The sequence below is a fragment of the Coregonus clupeaformis genome, chromosome 28, assembly GCF_020615455.1.
Source record: "Coregonus clupeaformis isolate EN_2021a chromosome 28, ASM2061545v1, whole genome shotgun sequence".
NCBI classification, from domain to species: Eukaryota; Metazoa; Chordata; class Actinopteri; order Salmoniformes; family Salmonidae; genus Coregonus; species Coregonus clupeaformis.
This window is the reverse complement of record NC_059219.1, coordinates 10,769,957-10,783,113: the sequence shown is the minus strand read 5'-3', so window position 1 is coordinate 10,783,113 and position 13,157 is coordinate 10,769,957. Positions and strand designations below refer to the sequence as shown.

General features: G+C 46.4%; 1 protein-coding gene across 1 annotated transcript in view; it reads left to right on the top strand.

The window, feature by feature from the left end:
• Positions 1-13,157, top strand: part of hadhb (hydroxyacyl-CoA dehydrogenase trifunctional multienzyme complex subunit beta) — a 39,558-nt gene that overhangs the window by 10,685 nt on the left and 15,716 nt on the right. Inside the window, exons 7-13 of the mRNA XM_041852287.1 lie at positions 3,441-3,528; positions 4,977-5,164; positions 10,276-10,456; positions 11,764-11,885; positions 12,079-12,158; positions 12,264-12,311; positions 12,438-12,525. Of these exons, the coding sequence (XP_041708221.1) occupies positions 3,441-3,528; positions 4,977-5,164; positions 10,276-10,456; positions 11,764-11,885; positions 12,079-12,158; positions 12,264-12,311; positions 12,438-12,525 (795 nt within the window). The remainder of the gene's footprint in view (positions 1-3,440; positions 3,529-4,976; positions 5,165-10,275; positions 10,457-11,763; positions 11,886-12,078; positions 12,159-12,263; positions 12,312-12,437; positions 12,526-13,157) is intronic.

Genomic DNA, 13,157 nt, shown 5'->3' with positions numbered 1-13,157 from the left:
AGGGAGGCTATATATACAGGGGGGTACCGGTACAGAGTCAATGGGAAATAACAGTAGGGAGGCTATATATACAGGGGGGTACCGGTACAGAGTCAATGGGAAATAACAGTAGGGAGGCTATATATACAGGGGGGTACCGGTACAGAGTCAATGGGAAATAACAGTAGGGAGGCTATATATACAGGGGGTACCGGTACAGAGTCAATGGGAAATAACAGTAGGGAGGCTATATATACAGGGGGGTACCGGTGCAGAGTCAATGTGCGGGGGCACCGGCTAGTTGAGGTAGTTGAGGTAAGATGTACATGTGGGTAGAGTTAAAGTGACTATGCATAAATAATTAACAGAGTAGCAGCAGCGTAAAAAGATGGGGTGGGGGGGCAGTGCAAATAGTCCGGGTAGCCATGATTAGCTGTTCAGGAGTCTTATGGCTTGGGGGTAGAAGCTGTTGAGAAGCCTTTTGGACCTAGACTTGGCACTCCGGTACCGCTTGCCGTGCGGTAGCAGAGAGAACAGTCTATGACTAGGGTGGCTGGAGTCTTTGACAATTTTGAGGGCCTTCCTCTGACACCGCCTGGTATAGAGGTCCTGGATGGCAGGAAGCTCGGCCCCAGTGATGTACTGGATGGTGCAGCTGTAGAATTTCTTGAGGATCTGAGGACCCATGCCAAATCTTTTCAGTCTCCTGAGGGGGAAAAGGTTTTGTCGTGCCCTCTTCACGACTGTCTTGGTTTGTTTGGACCATGATAGTTTGTTGGTGATGTGGACACCAAGGAACTTGAAGCTCTCAACCTGTTCCACTACAGCCCCGTCGATGAGAATGGGGGCGTGCTCAGTCCTCTTTTTTTCCCCTGTAGTCCACAATCATCTCCTTTGTCTTGGTCACGTTGAGGGAGACGTTGTTATCCTGGCACCACACGGCCAGGTCTCTGACCTCCTCCCTATAGGCTGTCTTGTCGGTGATCAGGCCTACCACTGTTGTGTCGTCGGCAAACTTAATGACGGTGTTGGAGTCGTGCCTGGCCATGCAGTCATGGGTGAACAGGGAGTACAGGAGGGGACTGAGCACGCACCCCTGAGGGGCCTCCGTGTTGAGGATCAGTGTAGCAGATGTGTTGTTACCTACCCTTACCACCTGGGGGTGGCCCGTCAGGAAGTCCAGGATCCAGTTGCAGAGGGAGGTGTTTAGTCCCAGGATCCTTAGCTTAGTGATGAGCTTTGAGGGCACTATGGTGTTGAATGCTGAGCTGTAGTCAATGAATAGCATTCTCATGTAGGTGTTCCTCTTGTCCAGGTGGGAAAGGGCAGTGTGGAGTGCAATAGAGATTGCATCATCTGTGGATCTGTTGGGCTGGTATGCAAATTGGAGTGGTTCTAGGGTTTCTGGGATAATGGTGTTGATGTGAGCCATGACCAGCCTTTCAAAGCACTTCATGGCTACAGACGTCAGTGCTACGGGTCAGTAGTCATTTAGGCAGGTTATCTTAGTGTCCTTGGGCACGGGGTCTATGGTGGTCTGCTTGAAACATGTTGGTATTACAGACTCAGTCAGGGACATGTTGAAAATGTCAGTGAAAACACTTGCCAGTTGGTCAGCACATGCTCGGAGTACACGTCCTGGTAATCCGTCTGGCCCTGCGGCCTTGTGAATGTTGACCTGCTTAAAAGTCTTACTCACATCGGCTACAGAGAGCATGATCACATAGTCATCCGGAACAGCTGGTGCTCTCATGCATGCTTCAGTGTTGCTTGCCTCGAAGCGAGCATAGAAGTGGTTTAGCTCGTTTGGAAGTCTTGTGTCACTGGGCAGCTCGCGGCTGTGCTTCCCTTTGTAGTCTAATAGTTTTCAAGCCCTGCCACATCCGACGAGCGTCAGAGCCGGTGTAGTATGATTCAATCTTAGACCTGTATTGACTCTTTGCCTGTTTGATGGTTCGTCGGAGGGCATAGCGGGATTTCTTATAAGCGTCCGGGTTAGAGTCCCACTCCTTGAAAGCGGCAGCTCTACCCTTTAGCTCAGTGCGGATGTTTCCTGTAATCCATGGCTTCTGGTTGGGGTATGTACGTACGGTCACTGTGGGGACGACATCATCGATGCACTTATTGATGAAGCCAGTGACTGATGTGGTGTACACCTCAATGCCATCGGAAGAATCCCAGAACATATTCCAGTCTGTGCTAGCAAAACAGTCCTGTAGCTTAGCATCTGCGTCATCTGACCACTTTTTTATTAACCGAATCACTGGTGCTTCCTGCTTCAGTTTTTGCTTATAAGCAGGAATCAGGAGGATATAATTATGGTCAGATTTGCCAAATGGAGGGCGAGGGAGAGCTTTGTATGCGTCTCTGTGTGTGGAGTAAAGGTGGTCTAGAGTTTTTTTTCCTCTGGTTGCACATTTAACATGCTGGTAGAAATTAGGTAAAACGGATTTAAGTTTCCCTGCATTAAAGTCCCCGGCCACTAGGAGCACTGCCTCTGGATGAGCGTTTTCCTGTTGACTTATGGCCTTATACAGCTCATTGAGTGCCGTCTTAGTGCCAGCATCGGTTTGTGGTGGTAAATAGACAGCTATGAAAAATATAGATAAACTCTCTTGGTAAATAGTGTGGTCTACAGCTTATCATAAGATACTCTACCTCAGGCGAGCAAAACCTTGAGACTTCCTTAGTATTTGATTTTGTGCACCAGCTGTTGTTTACAAATATACACAGACCGCCACCCCTTGTCTTACCGGAGTCAGCCGTTCTATCCTGCCGATGTAGCGTATAGCCCGCTAGCTGAATGTTATCATTGTCGTCGTTCAGCCACGACTCGGTGAAACATAAGATATTACAGTTTTTAATGTCCCGTTGGTAGGATAACCGTAATCTTAGGTCATCCAATTTATTCTCAAATGATTGAACGTTGGCTAATAGGATTGATGGAAGAGGCAGTTTACTCGCTCGCCGTCGGATCCTTACAAGGCACCCCGACCTACGTCCACGACATCTCCGTCTCTTTCTCATGCGAATGACGGGGATTTGGGCCTTGTCGGGTGTCTGTAGGATATCCTTTGCGGCCGCCTCGCTGAAGAAAAAATCTTTGTCCAATACGAGGTGAGTAGTCGCTGTCCTGATATCCAGAAGCTCTTTTTGGTTATAAGAGACGATGGCAGAAACATTATGTACAGAATAAATTACAAATAACGCGAAAAAACACACATAATAGTACAATTGGTTAGAGGGCTGTAAAACGGCAGCCATCTTCTCCGGCGCCATTGTTCTGTGTGGGTGTATACAGTATATAATGTGTATATAATGTATGTATACAGTATATGTGTATACAGTGTGTGTGTGTGTGTGTGTATACAGTGTGTGTGTGTGTACAGTATATAATATGAGTATGTATGCACTCACTAACTGTGGATAAGAGCGTCTGCTAAATAATGTTTGTTTTCCAGGCGTCGTTGGGAGCAGGCTTCTCTGACAAGATCCCGTCTCACACCGTCACCATGGCCTGCATTTCCTCCAACGTCGCTATGACAACAGGTACCGGTCTGTAATGATGATAACAGGTACCGGTCTGTAATGATGACAGCAGGTACCGGTCTGTAATGATGACAGCAGGTACCGGTCTGTAATGATGACAGCAGGTACCGGTCTGTAATGATGACAGCAGGTACCGGTCTGTAATGATGACAGCAGGTACCGGTCTGTAATGATGACCGCAGGTACCGGGTCTGTAATGACGACCGCAGGTACCGGGTCTGTAATGATGACAGCAGGTACCGGTCTGTAATGATGACAGCAGGTACCGGGTCTGTAATGATGACAGCAGGTACCGGTCTGTAATGATGACAGCAGGTACCGGTCTGTAATGATGACAGCAGGTACCGGTCTGTAATGATGACCGCAGGTACCGGTCTGTAATGATGACAACAGGTACCGGTCTGTAATGATGACAGCAGGTACCGGTCTGTAATGATGACAGCAGGTACCGGGTCTGTAATGATGACAGCAGGTACCGGTCTGTAATGATGACAGCAGGTACCGGTCTGTAATGATGACAGCAGGTACCGGTCTGTAATGATGACAGCAGGTACCGGTCTGTAATGATGACAGCAGGTACCGGTCTGTAATGATGACAGCAGGTACCGGTCTGTAATGATGACAGCAGGTACCGGTCTGTAATGATGACAGCAGGTACCGGTCTGTAATGATGACAGCAGGTACCGGTCTGTAATGATGACAGCAGGTACCGGTCTGTAATGATGACAGCAGGTACCGGTCTGTAATGATGACAGCAGGTACCGGTCTGTAATGATGACAGCAGGTACCGGTCTGTAATGATGACAGCAGGTACCGGTCTGTAATGATGACAGCAGGTACCGGTCTGTAATGATGACAGCAGGTACCGGTCTGTAATGATGACAGCAGGTACCGGTCTGTAATGATGACAGCAGGTACCGGTCTGTAATGATGACAGCAGGTACCGGTCTGTAATGATGACAGCAGGTACCGGTCTGTAATGATGACAGCAGGTACCAAGCTGTAAATTGTGTGTTATAGGGGTGGGGCTGATCACACCAGGCCAGTGTGATACCATAGTAACAGTGTGTTACCATAGTAACAGTGTGTTGTGGGGGTGATTACAGGGGACCAGTGTGATACCATAGTAACAGTGTGTTGTGGGGGTGATTACAGGGGACCAGTGTGATACCATAGTAACAGTGTGTTACCATAGTAACAGTGTGTTGTGGGGGTGATTACAGGGGACCAGTGTGATACCATAGTAACAGTGTAATCTCTGTGTGTTGTAGGGGTGGGGCTGATCACAGCGGGTCAGTGTGATACCATAGTAACAGTGTGTTGTGGGGGTGATTACAGGGGACCAGTGTGATACCATAGTAACAGTGTATTCTCTGTGTGTTGTAGGAGTGGGGCTGATCACAGCGGGTCAGTGTGATACCATAGTAACAGTGTATTGTGTGTTGTAGGAGTGGGGCTGATCGCAGCAGGCCAGTGTGATGCCATAGTAGCTGGAGGGGTGGAGTTTATGTCGGACGTCCCTATTCGCCACAGCAGGAAGATGAGGAAGACCATGTTGGCTCTGAACAGAGCGAAGACCCTCGGACAACGCCTTAGCCTTATAAGCTCTATCAGGATGGCTCATCTCACACCTGAGGTATTTCATCTACAGTGGTGTGAAAGGGTTTGCCCCCTTCCTGATTTCTTATTTGTTTGCATGTTTGTCACACTTAAATGTTTCAGATCATCAAACAAATGTAAATATTAGTCAAAGATAACACAAGTAAACAGAAAATGCAGTTTTGAAATGAAGGTTGTTATTATTAAGGGAAAACAAAATCCAAACCCACATGGCCCTGTGGGAAAAAGTGATTGCCCCCTACAACCTAATAACTGGTTGGGCCACCCTTAGCAGCAACAACTGCAATCAAGCGTTTGCGATAACTTGCAATGAGTCTTTTACAGCGCTGTGGAGGAATTTTGGCCCACTCATCTTTGCAGAATTGTTGTAATTCAGCCACATTGGAGGGTTTTCGAGCATGAACTGCCTTTTTAAGGTCATGCCACAGCATCTCAATAGGATTCAGGTCAGGACTTTGACTAGGCCACTCCAAAGTCTTCATTTAGTTTTTCTGTCCTGCTGCAGAACCCAAGTTCGCTTCAGCTTGAGGTCACGAACAGATGGCCGGACATTCTCCTTCAGGATTTTTTGGTAGACAGCAGAATTCATGGTTCCATTTATCACAGCAAGTCTTCCAGGTCCTGAAGCAGCAAAACAGGCCCAGACCATCACACTACCACCACCATATTTTACTGTTGGTATGATGTTCTTTTTCTGAAATGCGGTGTTACTTTTACGCCAGATGTAATGGGACACACACCTTCCAAAAAGTTCAAACTTTTGTCTTGTCAGTCCACAGAGTATTTCCCCAAAGGTCTTGGGGATCATCAAGATGTTTTCTGGCAAAAATGAGACGAGCCTTAATGTTCTTTTTGCTCAGCAGTGGTTTTCGTCTGGGAACTCTGCCATGCAGGCCATTTTTGCCCAGTCTCTTTCTTATGATGGAGTCATGAACACTGACATTAAATGAGGCAAGTGAGACCTGCAGCTCTTTGGATGTTGTTGTGGGGTCTTTTGTGACCTCTTGGATGAGTCGTCGCTGCGCTCTTGGGGTAATTTTGGTCGGCCGGCCACTCCTGGGAAGGTTCACCACTGTTCCATGTTTTCGCCATTTGTGGATAATGGCTTTCACTGTGGTTCGCTGGAGTCCCAAAGCTTTAGAAATGGCTTCATAACCTTTTCCAGACTGATGGATCTCAATTACTTTCCTTCTCATTTGTTCCTGAATTTCTTTGGATCTCGGCATGATGTCTGGCTTTTGGAGGATCTTTTGTTAATAATAAAGTAATCAGGCCTGGGTGTGGCTAGAGGAATTGAACTCAGGTGTGATAAACCACAGTTGAGTTCTGTTAAAAGGGAGGGAAGGGGAGGGGGGGGGGCAAACCCTTTTTCCCCACAGGGCCATGTGGGTTTGGATTTAGTTCCCTTAATAAGAACAACCTTCATTTCAAAACTGCATTTTGTGTTTACTTGTGTTATCTTTGACTAATATTTACATTTGTTTGATGATCTGAAACATTTAAGTGTGACAAACATGCAAACAAATAAGAAATCAGGAAGGGGGCAAACACTTTTTCACAACACTGTAGATCACGTCTGTCTAGAACTTGATGTGACTGTTTATATCGTGTCTGTTTGTGTGTATCAGTAGAAGTCAGAAGTTTACATACACCTTAACCAAATAAATTTAAACTCAGTTTTTCACAATTCCTGACATTTAATCCTAGTAAAAATTCCCTGTCTTAAGTCAGTTAGGATCACCACTTTATTTTAAGAATGTGAAATGTCAGAATAATAGTAGAGAGAATTATTTATTTCAGCTTTTATTTATTTCATCACATTCCCAGTGGGTCAGAAGTTTACATACACTCAATTAGTATTTGGTAGCATTGCCTTTAAATTGTTTAACTTGGGTCAAATGTTTCGGGTAGCCTTTCACAAGCTTCCCACAATAAGTTGGGTGAATTTTGGCCCATTCCTCCTGACAGAGCTGGTGTAACTGAGTCAGGTTTGTAGGCCTCCTTGCTCGCACACGCTTTTTCAGTTCTGCCCACACATTTTCTATAGGATTGAGGTCAGGGCCTTGTGATGGCCACTCCAATATCTTGACTTTGTTGTCCTTAAGCCATTTTGCCACAACTTTGGAAGTATGCTTGGGGTCATTGTCCATTTGGAAGACCCATTTGCGACCAAGCGTTATCTTCCTGACTGATGTCTTGAGATGTTGCTTCAATATATCCACATAATTTTCCTTCCTCATGATGCCATCTATTTTGTGAAGTGCACCAGTCCCTCCTGCAGCAAAGCACCCCCACAGCATGATGCTGCCACCCCCGTGCTTCACGGTTGGATGGTGTTCTTCGGCTTGCAAGCACCCCCTTTTTCCTCCAAACATAACGATGGTCATTATGGCGAAACCGTTCTATTTTTGTTTCATCAGACCAGAGGACATTTCTCCAAAAAGTACGATCTTTGTCCCCATGTGCAGTTGCAAACCGTTGTCTGGCTTTTTTATGGTGTTTTTGGAGCGGTGGCTTCTTCCTTGCTGAGCGGCCTTTCAGGTTATGTCGCTATAGGACTTGTTTACTGTGGATATAGATACTTTTGTACCTGTTTCCTCCAGCATCTTCACAAGGTCCTTTGCTGTTGTTCTGGGATTGATTTGCACTTTTCGCACCAAAGTACGTTAATCTCTAGGAGACAGAACGCGTCTCCTTCCTGAGCGGTATGACGGCTGCGTGGTCCCATGGTGTTTATACTTGCATACTATTGTTTGAATAGATGAACGTGGTACCTTCAGGCGTTTGGAAATTGCTCCCAAGGATGAACCAGACTTGTGGAGGTCTACAATTTTTTTTCTAAGGTCTTGGCTGATTTCTTTTGATTTTCCCATGAGGTCAAGCAAAGAGGCACTGAGTTTGAAGGTAGGCCTTAAAATACATCCACAGGTACATCTCCAATTGACTCAAATGATGTCAATTAGCCTATCAGAAGCTTCTAAAGCCATGACATAATTTTCTGGAATTTTCCAAGCTGTTTAAAGGCACAGTCAACTTAGTGTATGTAAACTTCTGACCCACTGGAATTGTGATACAGTGAATTATAAGTGAAATAATCTGTCTGTAAACAATTGTTGGAAAAATTACTTGTGTCATGCACAAAGTAGATGTCCTAACCGACTTGCCAAAACTATAGTTTGTTAACAAGACATTTGTGTGGTGGTTGAAAAACGAGTTTTAATGACTCCAACCTAAGTGTATGTAAACTTCCGACTTCAACTGTGTGTGTGTATATATATACTGCTCAAAAAAATTAAGGGAACACTAAAATAACACATCCTAGATCTGAATGAATGAAATAATCTTATTAAATACTTTTTTCTTTACATAGTTGAATGTGCTGACAACAAAATCACACAAAAATTATCAATGGAAATCAAATGTATCAACCCATGGAGGTCTGGATTTGGAGTCACCCTCAAAATTAAAGTGGAAAACCACACTACAGGCTGATCCAACTTTGATGTAATGTCCTTAAAACAAGTCAAAATGAGGCTCAGTAGTGTGTGTGGCATCCACGTGCCTGTATGACCTCCCTACAACGCCTGGGCATGCTCCTGATGAGGTGGCGGATGGTCTCCTGATGGATCTCCTCCCAGACCTGGACTAAAGCATCCGCCAACTCCTGGACAGTCTGTGGTGCAACGTGGCGTTGGTGGATGGAGCGAGACATGATGTCCCAGATGTGCTCAATTGGATTCAGGTCTGGGGAACGGGCGGGCCAGTCCATAGCATCAATGCCTTCCTCTTGCAGGAACTGCTGACACACTCCAGCCACATGAGGTCTAGCATTGTCTTGCATTAGGAGGAACCCAGGGCCAACCGCACCAGCATATGGTCTCACAAGGGGTCTGAGGATCTCATCTCGGTACCTAATGGCAGTCAGGCTACCTCTGGCGAGCACATGGAGGGCTGTGCGGCCCCCCAAAGAAATGCCACCCCACACCATGACTGACCCACCGCCAAACTGGTCATGCTGGAGGATGTTGCAGGCAGCAGAACGTTCTCCACGGCGTCTCCAGACTCTGTCACGTCTGTCACATGTGCTCAGTGTGAACCTGCTTTCATCTGTGAAGAGCACAGGGTGCCAGTGGCGAATTTGCCAATCTTGGTGTTCTCTGGCAAATGCCAAACGTCCTGCACGGTGTTGGGCTGTAAGCACAACCCCCACCTGTGGACGTTGGGCCCTCATACCACCCTCATGGAGTCTGTTTCTGACCGTTTGAGCAGACACATGCACATTTGTGGCCTGCTGGAGGTCATTTTGCAGGGCTCTGGCAGTGCTCCTCCTGCTCCTTCTTGCACAAAGGCGGAGGTAGCAGTCCTGCTGCTGGGTTGTTGCCCTCCTACGGCCTCCTCCACGTCTCCTGATGTACTGGCCTGTCTCCTGGTAGCGCCTCCATGCTCTGGACACTACGCTGACAGACACAGCAAACCTTCTTGCCACAGCTCGCATTGATGTGCCATCCTGGATGAGCTGCACTACCTGAGCCACTTGTGTGGGTTGTAGACTCCGTCTCATGCTACCACTAGAGTGAAAGCACCGCCAGCATTCAAAAGTGACCAAAACATCAGCCAGGAAGCATAGGAACTGAGAAGTGGTCTGTGGTCACCACCTGCAGAACCAGTCCTTTATTGGGGGGTGTCTTGCTAATTGCCTATAATTTCCACCTGTTGTCTATTCCATTTGCACAACAGCGTGTGATATGTATTGTCAATCAGTGTTGCTTCCTAAGTGGACAGTTTGATTTCACAGAAGTGTGATTGACTTGGAGTTACATTGTGTTGTTTAAGTGTTCCCTTTATTTTTGAGCAGTGTATAATTTGTGTGTTTATATAATGTGTTTTGTGTATAATGTATATGTGTGTTTATATAAATGTGTGTGTGTGTATAATGTATGTGTGTGTTTATATAAATGTGTGTGTGTATAATGTATGTGTGTGTTTATATAATATGTGTGTGTGTTTATATAATGTGTGTGTGTGTGTGTTTATATAATGTGTGTTTATATAATGTGTGTGTGTGTGTTTATATAATGTGTGTGTGTGTGTTTATATAACGTGTGTGTTTATATAATGTGTGTGTAGCTGCCTGCGGTAGCAGAGTTTTCCACGGCAGAGACGATGGGTCATAGTGCGGACCGTCTGGCGGCGGCGTTCGGAGTGACTCGGCAGGAGCAGGATGAATTCGCTCTGCGATCTCACACTTTAGCCAAACAGGCTCAGGATGCAGGACTCCTCAGCGACGTCATCAGCTTCAAGGTGCCAGGTAACCATGGAGACACATGGGTTAGTTAGTCTAGTATTAGGGGGTTAGAGACTAGTGACCAGAGGGTTAGTTAGTCTAGTATTAGGGGGTTAGAGACTAGTGACCAGAGGGTTAGTTAGTCTAGTATTAGGGGGTTAGAGACTAGTGACCAGAGGGTTAGTTAGTCTAGTATTAGGGTGTTAGAGACTAGTGACCAGAGGGTTAGTTAGTCTAGTATTAGGGTGTTAGAGACTAGTGACCAGAGGGTTAGTTAGTCTAGTATTAGGGGGTTAGAGACTAGTGACCAGAGGGTTAGTTAGTCTAGTATTAGGGGGTTAGAGACTAGTGACCAGAGGGTTAGTTAGTCTAGTATTAGGGGGTTAGAGACTAGTGACCAGAGGGTTAGTTAGTCTAGTATTAGGGGGTTAGAGACTAGTGACCAGAGGGTTAGTTAGTCTAGTATTAGGGGGTTAGAGACTAGTGACCAGAGGGTTAGTTAGTCTAGTATTAGGGGGTTAGAGACTAGTGACCAAGGGTTAGTTAGTCTAGTATTAGGGGGTTAGAGACTAGTGACCAGAGGGTTAGTTAGTCTAGTATTAGGGGGTTAGAGACTAGTGACCAGAGGGTTAGTTAGTCTAGTATTAGGGGGTTAGAGACTAGTGACCAGAGGGTTAGTTAGTCTAGTATTAGGGGGTTAGAGACTAGTGACCAGAGGGTTAGTTAGTCTAGTATTAGGGGGTTAGAGACTAGTGACCAGAGGGTTAGTTAGTCTAGTATTAGGGGGTTAGAGACTAGTGACCAGAGGGTTAGTTAGTCTAGTATTAGGGGGTTAGAGACTAGTGACCAGAGGGTTAGTTAGTCTAGTATTAGGGGGTTAGAGACTAGTGACCATAGGGTTAGTTAGTCTAGTATTAGGGGGTTAGAGACTAGTGACCAGAGGGTTAGTTAGTCTAGTATTAGGGGGTTAGAGACTAGTGACCAGAGGGTTAGTTAGTCTAGTTTTAGGGGGTTAGAGACTAGTGACCAGAGGGTTAGTTAGTCTAGTATTAGGGGGTTAAAGACTAGTGACCAGAGGGTTAGTTAGTCTAGTATTAGGGGGTTAGAGACTAGTGACCAGAGGGTTAGCGTTCTAGTCCATCAAGCCAGTGGTTACGAAACTGTGGGGCACAGGGGGCATGTTAGAATGCACATGGTGTAAAACGGGGGGGCGTTCCCCAATGATGGAAGGGTAGCCTGAGTGGAGAAGTTAGGGAACCCCTGCATCAAGCCAACAGAGCATTCTATGACTGCTGTGATGATGACAAATATTGAACAAAGTGTGTGTGTAGGGCGTGACATGGTCGCCAAGGACAACGGGATCCGTCCATCCTCCATGGAACAGCTGGCCAAACTGAAACCTGCCTTCATCAAACCCCATGGCACTGTTACTGCTGCAAACTCCTCCTTCCTGGTACGTGCACGCACACGCACACACGCGCACACACACACACGCACGCACACACGCACACGCACACGCACACACAGAGAGAGAGAACAGTTAACTGTTTCTCCTCCTTCCTGGTATAAACACATAACATATATTTTTTTATTGACTGTTACTCAACTCCTCAATTGACTGAATTTAAACTGTATTTGTTCCTCAGACGGACGGTGCATCAGCCGTCCTCATCATGTCAGAAGAGAAAGCCCTGGCCATGGGATACAAGCCCAAAGCCTACCTCAGGTACTCTGTTATACAATACTGTAATATACTATACTTCACTATACTACATAGAAGTATCTGCAGTGTGTAGTCATGGTATGTGTATCTGCTGTGTGTGTTCTACAGAGACTTTGTGTACGTGTCTCAGGACCCCAAAGACCAGTTGCTGCTGGGGTGAGTAACCTTTAACCCTGACCTAGAGTGGACCTGAACTTTAACCCTGCTATAGTAGCTCTATGGTCTATAGAACCATGAGGATGAGGATGATAAATAGTTAATGAGTTTGTTTCTCCTCTTCAGGCCAGCATATGGAACTCCTAAAGTTCTGGCACGTGCAGGGTTAACTATGGATGACATCGATGTCTTCGAGTTCCACGAGGCCTTTGCCGTGAGTTACTCTGTGTGTGTGTGTGTGTGTGTTGTGTGTGTGTTCTACATGTTAGATCTTCTTTATGTGGAGCTCAGTATAAGTTATAGATCCTTCAAATTCCTCAGTGTCCACATCACTAAGGACTTAACATGGTCCACACAAACCAACACAGTCCTGAAGAGGGCCCGGCAGCGCCTCTTCCCCCTCAGGAGGCTGAAAAGGTTTGGCACGGGTCCTCAGATCCTCAAAACGTTATACAGCTGCACCATCTAGAGCATCCTGACTGGCTGCATCACCGCCTGGTATGGAAAATGCACCGCCCTTGACCAAGGCGCTACAGAGGGTGGTGCGGACAGCCCAGTACATCACTGGGATCAAGCTCCCTGCCATCCAGGACTTCTATACCAGGCGGTGTCAGGGGAACGCCCTGAATATTGCCAAAGACTCCAGCCCCCCTAGCCATAGACTGTTCTCTCTACTACCGTCCGGCAAACGGTACCGGAGCATCGGCTTTCGGACCAACTGGCTCCGAGACAGCTTCTATCCCCAAGCCATAAGACTGCTAAATAGCCAGACTGCTAAATAGCCAGACTGCTAAATAGCCAGACTGCTAAATAGTTAATTCATGGTACCTGAACTATCTGCACTGA